Here is a 17,439-nt window from a genome sequence, read left to right as displayed (position 1 = left end):
GTCAAAGGCAGGAGCCAGGAACTCCATCCAGGTCTCCACACAAGTCCTTGAGTCTTCATCTGCTGGGTGCACACCAGCAGGAGCCTGGAACTGGGAGCAGAGCTGGGACTGGAATCCAGGCTCTCTGATACGGGATGTGAGTGTCCAAAGTGGCATCCTAGCCACTATGCTGAGTGCCACTCAGATTTTTCCTTATAGAAGACTGTTCTCATCATGTCCTCCTGGCTGAAATCCTCATTACTTACCCTATAAATGACGAACTGCTTTGTGGGCCTTTGAGGCTCCCTGTGATCTACACCCCTCAATTTAGGAAGTTATTTAACTCCCCTGGTTCCAGTTTTACCAACTCTAAAGGCATCATTGACACACATGCATACACACAATGCCCAAGGGTGCTTCAAGAAGTTTGGGGAAGGGCAGGTTAGGTCGTTCGCTGGGGCTGCTACATGGAAGCAATGGTCTGAGCTTCTCTCCACCTCAGATCCAGCTCCCTGTTGATGCGCCTGGGAGGCAGCAGATGATGCCCAAGTGCTTGGCGCCCTGCCATCCGTGTGGAGACCCAGATGGAGTTTCTGGCTATGGGCCGACCTAGCTCAGGCTGTTGTGGCATTTGGGGGGTGAACCAGTTGATGAAAGACCTCTCTCTCTCTCTCTCTCTCCCCCTCTCTCTCTCCCTCTCTGTCACTTTGCCTTTCAAATAAAATAAATCAGTCTTAAAAAAAGAAGGAAGCTCGACTCAGAAGCAGAGCCAGTTCTTGAGTCTCTGAGGTGGGATGCAGGCATCCTAAGCGACATCTTCACTGATAGGCCAAATATCTGCCCCCCAAGGTATGCATGTATGTATCTGCCCCCCTAGGCTGGAAAATAAGGAGAATTCAAGGTGGTCCGGAAACCGTGAAGCACCCCTTAGAAATGGATGGTAAATGGAAGCTGTTTGAAATAGAAAATCCAGCCCAGAGGTCAGCAGAACAGCACAGCCAGCAGCAGGAGAGAGTGATGCCTACAATGCAGAAGACAGAACTCAACAACAGAGAGGGTCTCCGCACCACCAAGGGATTTGTCAGGGTGTGAAGCAGGAGCAGCAGGCGGCTGTCTCTAGGGGGCGCAGTGGGTTTTGGGACCTCGGTCAGAAAGGCGGAAGAGCGCCCTAAAGAGGCTGAGAAAGGTACAAGGGGATGGGCGTTTCTCCAAGTGTAAGACTGCCCACTAAGATACCCAGGGTGGCTTGATATCCTGGTGGCAAATCCTCTCTGCTCCCCTGCTGTTACCCAAAACAGATGGCCGTGCAATTCCTAGTAGCCTGCATTGGCTCTCTCTTGAATGAGGCAGGGAGAATAGATGGGTGCACTGATTGCATCTGAAATATGAAAGTTAAATACCTAGTTAGCATCGCCTGCATTTGAGGAAAATCAGTATCAGAGAAGATAAAGCACTGAGCAAACGGAAGTACTGGCATGTCAGCTTGACAGTTAACAGAGCAAGCAAATTGGGACTTTTGGATAAGTACAGGAATATCCACAAAGAGGAGATAGTGCGTCATCACTAGGAAAGGGAAAACGTAACTGGGTGATATTAGAGACTTAATGGATGAGCTGACTGGCAGAATGAACACATCTGTGAAGTCAGGGGATTCTTCTGTTACAAAGTACCAAGGGCTACAAACATGGAAAGTAGAGGCATTAGCAACGGACTTGAAGTTCCAGCATCCATCGAATAGAACGTCCAGTAGGGATAGCAGAACAAAACATCAAATTTAAAAAAAAGAGTGGAATATTCCACATCTGAGGAGTTACATGCCCTTGGTTTGAGATAGATTAGAAGCAAACCAAGCCAAACTAAATAAACCCAAGCCACCAAAATTCTCCTCCTATTAGATCCTAAAATGAATTCTGGAGAAAGAAATGGGGTACAAAAAACAGAGGTGACACAAGAAATCTGTAAAAATTAATGTTAAATATGTGTCACTAAGACAAACATTTTAAAGCAATAATCTGGACCTACAGTTCCAAGTGACATCCACACAGGACACTGCAGAACATAGGCAGGGGAGGATTGATTAACTTCGGGTATTATTTAAACAATTTAATATTGTGGATACATGTTCCAAATGCAAGAGCGGAGCCTGGTGGTAACCACCACGTGCGATGCTGCTGTCTCATATCAGAACGCTGGTTTGCATCTCCACTGTTCTGCTTCTGATCCCGCTCTTTGCTACTACACCTGAAGCAGCAGCAGAGGACGGTCCACATGCGTGGGTCCCTGCTACCCACGTGGGAGACTGGGATGGAATTCTGGGCTCCTGGCTTCAGTATAGACCACCCTGATCATTGTGGCCATTTGGGGAATCATTCTGTCATTCAATTTTCTAATCTGACTTTCAGAGAGTAGGATTTCTGTAAATATATTTGCTCTCCCATTTCTTGACCTGTATGTATAAACTTGATTCAAGACTATCTACTTTGTTACTACTGCATCTCAATAATTAGAAATATTCAGAAATCAAGTAAAAATGTTGTAAAGAATCTTCCCATTTTATATTGTCATCTCCATTTAGTGTTATACCTAACTTTGGGACCCCAAGGTTAGGTGGGAAATAAGGGATCATTTCTGGTGTTGTTTGAGGAACTTGTTGATAGTTTCCATGGTGAGACCAAACTTACTCTTCATCTTCTAGGCCTCTAAGCACATGAAGGTTATTTGGGTGTCTTGCCCCAGATTTTCATTATTCTCAATGATTTTGAATTTCAAATTTCAGTAACCATTAATTCAAAATTGATTTGCTTGTAGAACCAAATACAAGCCTGTGAATATTTTGTTTCATTAACTAATAACATGAAGTTATTTCTAAATCATTTATTTTATTTATTTATTTTTAAAGATTTTTAAAATTTTATTTAAAAGGCAGAGTTACAGAGAGGCAGAGGCAAAGGCAGAGAGAGTGAGAGAGGTCTTCCATTCACTGGTTCACTCCCCTAATGGCTGCAACAGCGGAGCTGGGCCAATTTGAAGCCAGGAGCCAGGAGCTTCTTCTGGGTCTCTCATGTGGGTGCAGGCACCAAGGACTTTGGCCATCTTCTACTGCTTTCCCAGACCATAGCAGAGAGCTGGGTCAGAAGAGGAGCAGCTGGAACTAAAACCAGTGCCCACATGGGATGCCAGCACTGCAGGTGGTGGCTTTACCCGCTATGCCATAGTGGTGGCCCCTCTAAATCATTTAATACCAGCCTCTACCTCTCCCTAATCCTTTGTTACTCTTGCTATAGAGAAAAATACTTTAACATTATTTGTAAGGAAGACTTATTTACAACATTTTAGAGTTAAGACTAAGATCTAATTCAAAGTGACTCCTCAGTGTGTGCCATGTAGGCATTCCCTTTCTCTGGGTTTATTTTTCTTTATTCATCATTTTCCCTATCTCTTTTGATCTCAAAATTATCTATTTTATTTTTTAACTTTTAGCCTTTTATTTAAGGTACACAAACTTCATGAATTTCATAAATACCAATTTAGGAACATCGTGATTCTTCCCACCCTACCTACCCTCAACCTGCACTTCCACCCTTCTTCCTCCTCCCTGTCCTATTCCCAATTATTTCTTTCTTTTTTTTTTTGACTAAGGTCTATTTTCTATTTTTTAATCTTTATTTAAAGACAGAGTTACAGAGAGAGGTAGAGACAGGGAGAGAGGTCTTCCATCCGCTGGTTCACTCCACAGATGGCCACAATGGCCGGAGCTGCGCCAGTCCAAAGCAAGGAGCCAGGAGCTTCTTCCAGGTCTCCCACGCGGGTGCAGGGGTCCAAGGACTTGAGCCATCTTCCACTGCCTTCCCAGGGCATAGCAGAGAGCTGGATTGGAAGAGGAGCAGCCGGGACTAGAACTGGCGCCCATATGGGATGCCGGTGCTTCAGGCTAGGGCTTTAACTCGCTGTGCCACAGTGCCGGCCCCTATTTTCAATTAACTTTATCTACCTAAGATCAATTGTGTACTGAGTAAAGAGTTTGACAAATAGTTAGAAAAAATGTTCCTCAACAATTGAGACAAGGGCTGTTAAAAGTCATCATATGACAAAGTGTCAGTTTTACTTCTATAGATTATCTTTAAGGTGCTCTAATAATTGTAAAACATTATATATATGGTACTTGTCCTTTTGGGGCTGGCTTATTTCCCTAAGTATAATGTTTTACAGTTGCATCCATTTTGTTGCAAATAACAGGATTTCATTTTTTTAACCACTGTGTAGTATTCCATGGGGTACATATCCCATTATTTCTTTTTTTTTTCTTTCTTTTAATGATTTATTTGACAGGCAGAGCTAGAGAGGCAGAGGCAGAGGCAGAGAGAGAGCAAGGTCCTCTATCCACTGGCTCACTTCCCAAATGGCCACAATGCCAAGAGCCGGGCCAATCCGAAGCCAGGAACTTGGAGCCCCCTCCATGTCTCCCGCATGGGCATAGGGGCCCAAGCACCTGGGCCATCCTCCACTACCCTCCCAGGACACAGCAGGGAGCTGGATCAGAAGTGGAGCAGCTGCTACCAGAACCAGCGCCCGCATGGGATGCAGCACTGCAGGCGGTGGCCTCACCCACCACACCACAATGCCAGCCCCCTCCCCCACTATTTCCTCATCCAGTCTTCAGATGAAGGACATTTGGGTTGATTCCATCTTAGCTGTTGTGAATTGAGCTGCGATAAACGTAGGGTACAGATAACTCTTTCATATGCTGACTTCATTTCCCTTGGGTAAATTCCCAGGAGTGGGATGGCTGGGTCACAGGCTAGGTCTATATGCAGCTTTCTGAGGTATCTCCATACTGTCTTCCACAGTGGCCGCACCAGTTTACTTTCCCACCAACAGTGGATGAGGGTACCCTTGCCCGCATCCTCACCAGCCTTTGTTGTCTGTTGATTTCTGTATGAGACATTCTCTACAACATCCTTAGCTGCCTCTTTCCCCCTGTATGTGTGGTAGGTGGTCCGGGGAGGGAATCAGATTTCTCACACTCACACTGAGGACAACGTGCCCCAGCTCGTTTGATATCCTGAAAACCCGGGCCCAGAGTGCTTCCGAGACTTGCTGAACAGCACACACGGGATAGAGAGACACGGGCAGGAAGGTTGAGGAAAAGTTGCAGGCGCTGTACTCTGGTGAGTCAGTGGCCAGGAATATCACTCAGATCTGACTTTGAGTTTGTGGTTGTTTTGACTACAGAATGAAAACTGGAAGGTCAGGGCATCAAGGAAAGTTTTGTCCTCAAAACATAACCCACTGTCCAGCTCGTTGTAAAAACAAATAGAGGTCATCTGTCATTTTCTTCACTGTCATCGCCGATTCGGCTCCGCAAGGCCTAACCACACCACCGTGTCTTGGCTGCTGTCTCTCCCATCATCTCCATTTCCAAGTATTTATTTCCCAATGCTTTGTGGGCCTTTTATGCTCCTTTTACGCTGAATTAATTTTTTAAAAATATTTTATTAATTCATTGGCAGGATGTTTTTTTCCACATTTTTATAAGAGCTTTGGCTCTGAAAGAAGTATTTCTTGTACATGTACTTTAACCCCAAAGGAAACCAGAAAAGAAAGTAAGCTGGAACAAGAAATTAATTTTCAATTTACAGGGATATTAACAGATGAAGTCTGGTTACAAGAAATTTCCTGAAATAAAATAACCACATTGCCATCCAATCCTTGCCATCCGTGTGGTTTTTCACAATTCCAAATTAAGTCCAGTTTAAAAAGTGTTCTGTGTCCCTTGCAACAAACATTTCCCTTAAATTTAAGCACAAGGAAAAAAAAAAAAACTCCATCACGGCAATGAATATTGGAGTGCTTGTATCTGTCGGGTGCTGTGGTGGGCCCTGAGGATACTAAACTGGGTCAGTGGGTGCAGCCAGAGAACCAGGCACAGTCCCAGGCGTTAGCCTCTTAGCAGCCGGCCAATGAGGGGCTGCACACCTGAACTCAACCAGTGGTTACTCCCCTCGTCCCAGGTCCCGGCCTCCTCAGTGCACAGAACACGAAACCCCTCCTGCGTGGAATTCGTCCCGCAGAGGGGAGAAAGTGCGCCACGGAGGAAAAAGCAGCCGGGAGGGCCTGGGAATTCGCGGCTGGTGGGTGCCGCGCGTTGAAGCAGGGTCTCAAACAGGGGAGGCCAGGGGCCCCGAGGCCAGCGGGCCGGGACTGGACAACCGGGAGATCGCCCCAGGGGAAAGGCAGCGCGACCAGGGGCCGGGAGGGCCTGGGTCACTCATGAAAGCCACTGGGGCGAGCGGAGGACCCGCACGATCCCATGGCGGCTGAGGGGGACCACGGCGACCGAGGGTGGTCCCGGGAGGGGGGCTTCGCGCTGAGCAGGTGCTGAAGCCGGCCCAGGCCCCGCTCGGTGGACGCCGTCAGGGCACCTGCTGGGAGCACGGCGGGTGTGTGAATGGGGGCGTCAGCTCCGTTCAGATCAAGGCGGAGAGGCCCCAGGTGCCCAGGCCGCGGCGGGACGCAGGCGCGGCTCCGTGAAGGCCACGCCCCCTTCAGGGCCGGCTTGGGCAGAGACCGGCCCATTTCCCCGCTCGCCGCAGAACTCGCGTTTCCGGGGGGACTGGATTCTAGGGCGTACCGAACCGGAACCAGGCTGCGCGCCGTCTTCCGCCCGATTTCTGATGCTCCAACTCGCGACTTCTCAGGGGGGCGGGGCCGCGCCGGCCCAGTGCGCAGGCGCCGCGTGCGGTGCGCGCCGGGCTCGATGGCCGGGTCGCACGGTAGCAAGGTCCGAGCCTTGTACAGACGCATCTTGCAGCTGCACCGGGTGCTGCCCCCGGACCTCAAAGCCTTGGGCGACCAGTACGTGAAGGACGAGTTTAGGAGGCATAAGGCCGTTGGTTCTGACGAGGCCCGGCGTTTCCTGCAGGAATGGGAGGCAAGTGACCCAGGGTGTCGGGGTTCCGCGGCGGCGTCCGGCTCGTGCCCAGTACCTCGTGCAGGACGGAGGGCTGCCCGCCCGGGCCGTAAAGCTGCTCCGACGTCGCCTCCCCGAGTCGGGGTCCGGGGACGGGAGGTCACCGGCGTGTCCCATGCCTTTGTACGTAGCCAGAGCCCACGAGTAAAGCGAGGATCCTCTCAGGGCCTCTTGCGGCCGCGACCTGGGGTCCGTCTCCGCGGGCAGCGCTCTAGGTTGGCTTGCTGCTGGGGCCGTCAGGTAGCGCGCGGAGGGCTGTGTGGGGCTCCCCGCGAGGAAGAGCGGAGCCCGGCCGCGCAGCGCCAGCAAAGTCGGTCTCCCCCGGGTCCCGATCACGGTACCGCGCCCCCGCGCCCTCCGCTCCGGTGGTAACCCCCAAACAGACTTCTGCGTTAGGGATCGGCTTGGACTAATTTTTTTTTTTTAAGGAACGGAAACAGATACTTAGATAATCTTGTGGGGCTGGGGTGACTTGCAGAAATCAACAAGTGAATGGCTGTTGCACTATCTCAGATTCTTGGGGGAGTCTCGCCCCCAGGGTGGCGAAAGAGGAGGTGACTGAAGTCTCTTTTTAACAGTTCATAAAAGTTCGGATTAGGTGAACGCTGCTTTTTCTTTGAATTTCAGAAGCCTTAGTTACAGGATCCCTGGACACTCTCAATGTGAAGTTAGAAGTTTCCTAAAAATCACATCGGATTTGCCTTTCTGGAGCGATGGAAGTTGCATCTTAAAACGCAGACCAGCACGGTTTTTGTGAAGTAATTTGGTCTTAGAGCCAGAAGAACTGGATTCACAGTCGGGCTGTGACATAGTTAGATGGCTTGATTTTTCTGGCCTTACGCGTTTCGAATCGAGTGTTTGCAAGTGTGTTTAAAGGCCCACTGTTTATTGTTAATTGCAGTGAAGCTCTGAGACACTAAACTGCTCATTAAGTGACTTCTTTTAAGTTAGGTCAGTGTGTGGTTGGACGGGAAAACTCATCTTGCTCTGTGTTGGCAAGAAAAATGGCCACTCTGAAAAATGCTGAAGTATAGAGCTTGGAAGTTTTTTGGAGAAAAAAAGGGAACGAGTAGGAACTCCGAATACATTCATAAGTGAGAGAGAGAGGAAGGGTATTAAAAATAACTGAGTACTTTAGGAGTGTTGTTTGACGGAACAGGCTTGTTATTAGGACTGTAGCTGCTGTTTTAACTGCATAGGGTTCCCGTGCAGCCTACAATGGGCTTCCCCTGCTGTGAACGTCCCAGAGAACCAGGGTTCAGTTATCCGTACTGAGAAATGAACATCGCTGTAATGTTATTCACTGGAGGCTGTATTCTCAATTTTGCCAAGACTTCCACGAATGTCCTTGTGCTGCCCCAACATCCGGTCTGGGTCCCATCCGTGCAGACCTGCTTGGGTATTTAAGAAGTACTGGCCAGTTACTCCGTGGAGTGTTCTCTCCTGACTGGATGGCTGCTGTGTGTTTCTGACAAGACCACACAGGGGTAGAGTGTCCTTCTGTACACGTGGTATCCGGGAGCCGGAGATCAGCACGACTCCCCATTGGGGCTGGAGCTGTGAGAAGTCGGTTAAGGTGATACCTGCCAGGTGCCTCCCTGTGAAGTTACTGTTCTCTCTTGAAATTGGTACACGTTCTGGGGGCAGGTGCTCAGAGGCCATGACCCTGTTTCTCTTTGAATTTTGCCGGCTGATTTTGCGGTCACTGATGGTTGTAGCCCCTGTGTTGCAGTCGTGTTTGTCTATTTCCCTGATTTCTTTTGAATTTATTAACTGGAAGACTGTTGGAGCACTTGTCCCTTCTTCTTCCTTTGTGGGGCTAAGCATTCTCACTCAGGTGTTAGGAATAAAAGAAGTCGTGGTGCTGGGCCCCCAGCGTTAATGAATGGGCAGCTGGGTAAAGTTTAAGCCTAGAGATCTGTCTGGAGAGAGCAGTAATTTTCCCAGTTGCAAGGAAGCTCATTGTAAAGCTGGGAGTTAGAGTGGCCGGGTCCTGCCATGTGGTTGCCCTTTCTCAGAGAGAAAGGCTGGAGAAGCTGTGAAAGTTCGGACAGGATTTGGCTCTCCAGACTTGCAGACATTTCAGCGCCACGGTGTTATCTTCCTGGCCAGTCCTGGAAGTGGTTGATGGATGGAGGGGGGGACCTAACCTACTTATGGTGTCTGGAGGGAGGGCCAGGTGGGCGGGCTTTAGGTCCCTGGGGGCTTACCCTGGGTGTTAGTTCCTGGGAGAGGGCTGGTTATGTAAGCTGAGCAGCCGCCTGTCCTGGCTCACCTGTGATCATCCCCTCTCACTAGATGCCCAAGGCAGCGGGGCTGTGAACCACCAAAACTAAGCTGAACTAGTTCTCCCTCCCTTCCTGTCTGGTATTTCAGTGAAAGTACTGAAACGGTGACTGGTACAGCTGGAGTGACTTGCAGGGGAGAAACACCTGGCCAGGGGAGTTATCACTGGAGAGGGATGCCCTTCTGCCTTCCGTCTTGGTTACTTCCCCATGTGCTTTTCAGAACAGATCACGTATCCTGGTTATACCAGGAACTACTAGTGTGGCATGGACTTAGACATCTTTGCTGTGTTTGGTTGGGATTATTCCAGAGCCCACACATGTGGATGCTTCGGTTTCTATCAGGCCAGCAGAGTAACGCCATGGGGGACTTCTGCTCTGCTTTGTGGAGTTAGGGCTCTGGGATTCTTCTACACACTTTAAAATTAGTAATAGACGTGAATGGATTTTGAATTTGTTTTGTGTCTTTGGACAGAGTTGGGTGTAGGCTCCACTGGAGAAAATAAAAAGGAGAATTAAGAATGTTAGAGCCCCAGTGTTAGGAAGAGTGCTCTTCATTGGCTCCAGTTGTGCCCACAGAAAACCCACAAACAGCAGAGAGACAGCTGGAGAAGTTTCTGCTGATGGACCAGCTTGGGGAAGGCGGGAGGGAAAATAAGTGAGTTTCATCTTTAGCGTAGCCATGTAGGTGCATGTCTACATACTAAGGAGCGATTTTGTGCAACTTCTCAGGATAGCTGAAACAGTGTAAGTTCAGGCAGTGATGTGGCCATCTGTTAGGGGCAGTGTTTGGTAATTACCTGGTGCAGTCCTCCAAGCTTGTAGGAGGTAGCTGTCTGAAGTGAAGTTGGAAGTGGTAGATTGTCGCTCCCCCTCTTCACGGAGGAACGACCCAGGACCCTGCGCTGTTCTTTTGTCTGCTCGGCCCTTCCCGGGTTTGCTGCTGGTTCTTCCCGGGTTGGCTGCCGTCCCTTCCACCTCCGTGGAAGGGCGGTGCCCCCTGCCACTTTCCCCACTTCTGCAGGGGAGCGGCACACCGCCGGCCGGCTCTCTCGGGGACTGCTCAGATGTTATTCGGTTGTTCCCCTTAGATGTTCCTGGTGCATATTGTCTCTCTCCTCCTTTATAGTCCTCTTCCACCAATCCCAACTCTGCCACCCACACACTGAGCACGCTGCTCTCCTGCAATCAGGAGCAGGATCAGCTCCTGCTGTTTATTGGTCGAACTGGAGGCAGCTGCGTAAAAGCTGTTTCCTCCTCTCCCAGCGCCATATTGTGGGAGAGCAGATGCATAGAATAAGTCTTAATTCCAGTAACTTAGTCTAGTCCGAGTTGCTCCCCACAGTAGATCAGGAACTTACGGTGTTTTTAAAGTTCTAACTATGCTTATTATTTAAAAAGAAATTATTTATTTAAAAGGCATAGTTACAGAAATAGGGGGAGGGGTGAGATAGAGATTTTTCCATCTGCTGATTCACTCCCCAAATAATCACAACTGGGGCTGATCCAGGCTGAAGCCAGGAGCCCTGAGCTCCATCTGGTTCTGCCACATGGGTGGCAGGGGCCCAACCACTTGGGCCTCCTCCATTGCTTTCCCAGGCACATCAGCAGGGAGCTGGTTTGGAATCAGAGCTGCTGGGACTCGAACTTGGGGTTATGTGGGATGCTGGTGTTGCAGGGGTTGGCTTAACTTGCTGTGCCACAACACCAGCTTCTAAATATGCTTTATTTTTTTTAAAGAATAGCTGATTTAGGTAATGGTTTCCCTTTTTTTCTCCATGCCTGCAACTTTTGTCCTGGGAAGTCAGAATAAGCAGTAAAGATGAAATAGCAAGTCAGCCATGTTGGTGAGTGAAGGTGAGACAACTAGTAACAGTGTTGTTAGGAGCTACTTTGTAAAGAATCTTGTTAACCCCCCCCCCCCCCCCCCCCCCGGTTTTCCCCAACTGTCTTGCATTGTTTTTATTTTTCCCTAAATAACAGCTTTGTTGTTTGCAGTGGGGCCATATCTGTGAGTGGAGAAAGCAAAAAGGCATGAACTTCACATAAATAGTTGGGATCACCAGCTGTTGCAGGCGGTGGGCTAGGCCTTGGGGGACATAGAATGATAATGTATTTTACTGTCATAGTGCTCCAAACGGAGTAGACGAGAATGGAGAATTCTAATTAGAAAGAGTATCTGTTCAATGTTGTGGGAGCGAAGAGGAATGGAGGAGATTGAGAGGCACATAGCAGGGTTGAGCTGACTGGTGAGCCAGCCAGAGTTAGCGTGGGGAGAACAGGACTTTCTAGAGGGAATAACTGCGGGCACTGAGCTAAGAAGCAGTGTCACCTTTTACAGGAGCTGTGGGGATGTGTGGATTTTAGTGGCTTGACACAGAACAGGAAGAGATAAAGGTAGAGGTGGTAGGAGACAAGAGTATCAGCTGAGGATTTTACGCTTTGATTTTGGATCATGGAAAAGTTTTAAGCAAAGGCCAGTGTTGTGCAGCAGGTTAAACCACCATGTGTGATGCTGTCATCCCCTAGGAGTGTTCATGGAATCCGAGCTTTGGCCTGATCTAGCACAGGCCGGTGTGGCTGTTGGAAGAATGAACCAGCAGGTGGAGGATCTCTCTCTGTCTCTCTCTAACTCAGCCTTTCAAATAAATAAATCTTTTTTTTAACAGAAAAATAATTACATTTTAAAATTAAGTGCATAGCACTCATCCAGTATTCCATTGGTGTAGACCTTATCACCATACTTGATATTTGAAATTCATGTCATAGCACAGATACATTTGGTTTGCAGTCTGTACTTGACAATGTTTATTTAGTGAACTTTGGCAAAGCCCTTTATACATATCATTAATACCTTCACAGTACACACTTGGTGATGGTCCAGTAATCTCAACCAAAAACAAAACAAAACAAAATCACCCAACTTAACAGGCTAATCGATACATTAAAGAAGACCTATCCAATACCTCCCCCACCCCCCAAAGCCAGCAGCTGTATTTATAATGAAACCTGAATGTTTTAAAATAGTTCTGGTTGTGCAACTACCCTACCCCATGGTGGGGAGGCAGCAACAGTAATCAATTCATTTATTCTGCTCGCCCCAATAAAGATTTACCCAGTGTTCTTTAGTTTTTCAATATAAATTGAGAAAGTGTTAATAAGCTTTTTAAAAAGGCATATTCTTCTATAACAAGAATGACATAAACCAATCAATAAAAGCATTTGAAAAGACATTAAATTACCACAGGCACTGGTTGTTGGTTCAAGTCAGCATTGCTCTCCTACTGTTTTACATTCACAGTATTACTGAGGTTGTTAAAATACTGAAAATAGGGACTCCAGGTTGCTGGGTTCTGAATGTGAATGTTAAAGATATATTCTCTCTTGAACCCACTTTTCCTAAATAACTCAAGTTTTCTTAAGGTAAGAACTACCAAAATCCAATTAGCAGCCTTCTTTAAAAGAAGAGCAAAAGTGATGATTCTTTCAGAAAGCAATTGCCATGCTCGAAAACTGTTGTGAGTGTTCTTACCTGAGTGTTTTTTTTTTATCTACCAGACTAATAAATCCATATTAATCCCTATATACTCTAAAAATAATTTTCCTTTACAGAAGAGGACATTTCTCTAAGAATTCATGCTGGCAGAAGCCACTCACCCACATTCACCCACTGGAGCCTTGTGGATCAGTCCGTTAATGTGGTGAGCCCCTTCCCTTCCTAACAGAGGCCCTGGGCTTGATGCCTGAGACTCCTGCTGCATACCCACCGTATCTTTGTGGGAAGTTTATCAGTGCACCTCGTGGCAGGCACACCCCTGCCGTGCAGAGTCCCTTCTACTCAAGAGCTGTCTTTGAAAAACCAGAGACACACCTTACTACTTTTTAAACCAGAGAGCTTAGTTTCAGTTATTACGATGATTTTCTTTTTAAGTTTATTCTCCCAAAATGGTTTACAGGCAAACTGTCGTTGCTGTCTTGACTGTTGTGCCGTGGTCACTCGTTACCAGCACAGTGAAATGGCCCAGGCAGCTGTGGGGTAAGCCAGTGAAAGCAGTGCCCTTGCCTGCTCAGGCTGACTAGCTGGATTCAAAAGCTGCGTATGGAACTTGTATTTCTTTCTTTTTTTCCCCAATGATTGGCAAATATTTTATTTTTATTTTATTTTTTTAGAAAGCTTTTATTTAATAAATGCAGGTTTCATAGGTACAGCTTTAGGAATATAGTGGTTCTTCCCCCCTTACCCACCCTCCGACCCCCACTCCCATCCCACCTCCTACTCCCTCCCTCATCCCATTCTTCATTAAGGTTCATTTTTAATGGTCTTTATATATGAAGAGCAACTCTATAACTTAGAGTAAAGATTTCCGCGATGAAACCTGTATTCTCATAACAAAGGGCTGCTGTAGCTCAGCCTGGGAACGCCCTGGCCCTCTGCACCTCAGCCTAAGCCTGTGGAGCTCTACTCCAGTAACGACCCTTTTACAGTTAGGCCTTCCCTTGAAACACCGTTCCCTTAGAGCAATGTCAGATCTGAGTGTGCATCATTAATTGTATCAAGAAACGCAAAACATGTATGTAGTGTAAATCATAAGCATCACCATTTAAGAACATATCTTAATAGTATTTTAATCTGTTATAAAGGTAGTTCATATAACATTTCTAAAGCATGTTGCATGACCGTTAAGTGTTTCCAAGTAGTACAAATTCCCTGAATTAAATGTGTGTGTATTTTTTTTTTTAAGATTTATTTATTTATTTGAATGTCAGAGTTACACAGAGAGAGGAGAGGCAGAAAGAGAGGTTTTCCATCTGCTGGTTCACTCCCCAGATGGCTGCAATGACCAGAGCTGTACTGATCCCAAGTCAGGAGCCAGGAGCTTCCTCTGGGTCTCTCACATGGGTGCAGGGGCCCAAGGACTTGAGCCATCTTCTGCTACTTTCCCAGGCCACAGCAGAGAGCTTGATTGGAAGTGGAGTAGCCGGGACTCGAACTGGTGCCCATATAGGATACCGGCACTATAGGCGATGACTTTACCCACTACGCCACAGTGCTGACCCCTATCGCTTAGGGGAAAAAGAATAACAAAAAATTATAAGCATGATGTTAAGAGATCTACTCCACCCTTAATTTTAGTACATAAATCTAGATACCTTTACTGTTTATGACAGGACATTATATAGAATCACCTAAAAAATTGTTTTGCTCCACTGGTTGGTACAGTGTAACAATTCATTGAGTTTAAATTTAGTCAAAAATTCATTTATAGATTAACTTCAGAACTCAAAACTGGGCCGGCGCCGTGGCTCAATAGGCTAATCCTCCACCTTGCGGCGCCGGCACACCGGGTTCTAGTCCCGGTCGGGGCGCCGGATTCTGTCCCGGTTGCCCCTCTTCCAGGCCAGCTCTCTGCTATGGCCAGGGAGTGCAGTGGAGGATGGCCCAGGTGCTTGGGCCCTGCACCCCATGGGAGACCAGGAAAAGCACCTGGATCCTGGCTCCTGCCATCGGATCAGCGCGGTGCGCCGGCTGCAGCGGCGGCCATTGGAGGGTGAACCAACGGCAAAGGAAGACCTTTCTCTCTCTGTCTCTCTCTCTCACTGTCCACTCTGCCTGTCAAAAAAAAAAAAAAAAAAAAAAAAAAAAAACAAAAAAACTCAAAACTGTAGAATAATAATAAAGATCCCTTCAAGAATTCATACTGTCACTTTCCTTTGTAAAAGACTGTTTGGCAAGTCCACAGATAAACATTAGTATTTGACATATAAGCCACATTTAGGCCCAGAGCCCACCCACCACAGGTCAAGTTTCAACAGAGTAAATTAGAGTCTGTCCAGATTTTCTGTTGTATTGGGTGTTTTTGAAATACTTGGACCGTCAGCCAGGGCTTGACCGTGTCTGTCATGCAGAGATTCGCTGTAACAGGATTTGACGCTGTGTTAAACTGCCGCAGTGTTTGCTGGTCCTCCCAGGTGTTCCGGGTGCACTGAAAGGGGTGTTTACTCGTGCTGGGACCTGGAGAGTTCCGGTGTCACTGGGATCCCTTTCCTTGAACAGGTGTTTACAGAAAGCTTGCCCTAGAGTTTCAAGTCACAAAACAGCCTGGGCCAGCTTCTAACTTTGCACAGAATCACCTCTGAAAGCATGGAGTAAGCCAGGGGTAGTGTTCATTTATCTGATAAGTCCGGTTATGAGAGACAGTCTGACAAGGCGTAACTTGTACTGGTATTGCCAGTGACATCCCAGCACTGGTCTGCACATGCCCAAGGCCGTGAACACCAGCTTGGAAGCCCACAGGACACGTCTGTAGTGTGTAAGATGAGGTGTGTGTGGTAGACACAGTCTGGTCTGATTGGTTGTTCTGATACAGCATGGTGATACTGAAGTGAGGTCTGATGTGTCTGATGGAGATACTGGGTTGCTGAAAGTGACTTGGCTGTGTGGGCCGGGGGGCTGTTTGGAACATACTTAGCTGTGCCTGTCCTCTCTTTGTTTATTTCTTTCACACATTAGCGTGAGTAGTCAGCCACTCAGTACACTGCACTAAGACATCTCAGTAGTAAGCAGTAAGACGATGCAGTCGTGCAGGCCATGTTGGAGAAAGACAAAGTATGATCCTTGCAGAAGCCACACACGCAGCAGCTGTTAAGGAAGGTGCATAACTTGGAAAGGCATAATCTCACAGAGATACTTCTAGGAAGTCATCTGCACATTTGGCCAGGTAAGTTGTGTTTTCCAAGCAAAGCATTGGCCAGCATCATGAAGATGTGTTTCGTGTACAGCTTCAGAAAGATAATACCCATGAAATGAGCAGCTGTCGGAAGGCAGAGGTTCTGCTGAGAGGTGTCTCATAGTAACAGTTCATATGTAGCAGGTTCTGCTTTGTTGAAACTAGATTCATGTCAGTCACACAAGCCAGGCTGCTGAGCTGCTCCAGCCTAGGCACACTCTCTCTCTTCCTTCGCATTTGCTTGCTGGACGCAGACAGGAAAGAGCAGGTAGATGCAGCTGCTGGGTGGAGATGTCCTGGCGATCCATAAACAGGTCCAGCAAGTAGACAGCAGGGTGTTGGGCAGAGGGGCAGAGTGGGAAGCGGTTACTCACAATGGCGGTTGAGTCACCAGAATACCGTCTGAGACTCGCTGGAGGGGACCGGCCCTTGTAGGAGGGCGGCTTGAGCACCTTGTACCAGAGTGCGTGGTGACTATCTGCAACCAGCTGCCGCTGCCACCACTGCCCCTCCAGCTCCATGGGACCTAGTGGCACGCCCAGCCTGATGGAGCAACCCAGCTGCGGACAGTCAGCCGCAAAGCACCGGCCTCAGCTCAGGCCCATGGCCCATTGTTAAAGGACCACCAGTGGCTCCCTTTTTTTTTTTTTTTTTAATTGAAGAGCTGGATGTAGTGATCTCAGATATGTGTATGCCTGAAACAAGATGGAGGTGTCGAGAAGGGAGAGTAGAGATTCAGGAGTGATCCTTGTGTAAGCTGAAATGTGGCTTGTCCTGGTGACTGCCAAGGTGTTAGTGAGACAGGAGGTGACAGAGTGGGTAACTCCCAGGTGTGGGAACATGCCAGTATAGGCAGAGCTGGTGAGGAAAGTTCAGCGTGGTGCATTTCATGTTAGAAATTCTGGAGATGTTCGGAGATATGCATCAGTCTGGGACGTAGCACACCTGTGGCGGGAGCTACAGATTTGGAGTCCAGTATCGGAAGTTGGCAGTCTGAAGGTGTGAATCAAAGTGCAAGGATTTACTGTTTCACGTCTTCTCTTTTATCCCTTTTCAGATCATTATTTGAGGTCCATGTGTGGCCAGAATTTTCAGGAAGGTTGGGCTTGGTGTAGAAAACGTAGATGTGACACTTTACCTTTCAGTAAACCACCAGAAGAGGAGCCAGAATGGGTAACATGCAGAACAAACGACTGAGAGGTGCCCAGGTGACCCCACGCATCCATGGTGGGTGTGGCCATTCACTACACAGGGAGCCAGTCCACAAGCTAAGGCAAACTACAAATCAGCAACATAACAATGGCCCCAAACTGGGTAAGAGAGGCATGCAATTAGAAAAACTAGCAAAGTACCCTTCCAACTCTGATTATACTAAGGAAACTTTAAATAGTGGTATCATGCAACTTAATCATACGTTTTTATCGGCTGACCCATTTCAAAGTCATAAATGAGGGGAAAATATTCATGAGTTACAAAT

At 47.7% G+C, this 17,439-nt stretch overlaps 1 protein-coding gene and 1 pseudogene across 7 annotated transcripts in view; one reads left to right on the top strand and one right to left on the bottom strand.

Annotated features, from left to right (window-relative positions):
* The first annotated feature begins 5,687 nt into the window (after window positions 1-5,687).
* The window catches only part of SDHAF3 (succinate dehydrogenase complex assembly factor 3), a 34,274-nt gene continuing 22,522 nt past the window's right edge, over window positions 5,688-17,439 (top strand). Inside the window, exons 1-4 of one of the 7 annotated variants that reach the window (XR_016222749.1) lie at window positions 6,539-6,910; window positions 12,847-12,935; window positions 15,746-15,953; window positions 17,020-17,276. Coding sequence is in view for 2 of the 7 variants with exons in the window: in XM_089315707.1 (XP_089171833.1) it covers window positions 6,737-7,286 (550 nt within the window). In the remaining 5 variants the exon portion in view is untranslated. Of the gene's footprint in view, window positions 6,111-6,486; window positions 7,287-7,576; window positions 8,540-12,846; window positions 12,936-15,745; window positions 15,954-17,019; window positions 17,277-17,439 lie in introns of those variants that run through there. The other 6 variants (XR_016222748.1, XR_016222750.1, XR_016222751.1 and 3 more) reach the window with 6 other exon arrangements.
* LOC100359299 (cyclin-J pseudogene) lies at window positions 14,912-16,483 on the bottom strand (annotated as a pseudogene).

Source organism: Oryctolagus cuniculus, chromosome 16, assembly GCF_051225735.1.
Source record: "Oryctolagus cuniculus isolate XC-2025 breed Fujian yellow rabbit chromosome 16, ASM5122573v1, whole genome shotgun sequence".
NCBI lineage: Eukaryota > Metazoa > Chordata > Mammalia > Lagomorpha > Leporidae > Oryctolagus > Oryctolagus cuniculus.
This window is presented reverse-complemented; position numbering and strand designations above follow the sequence as displayed.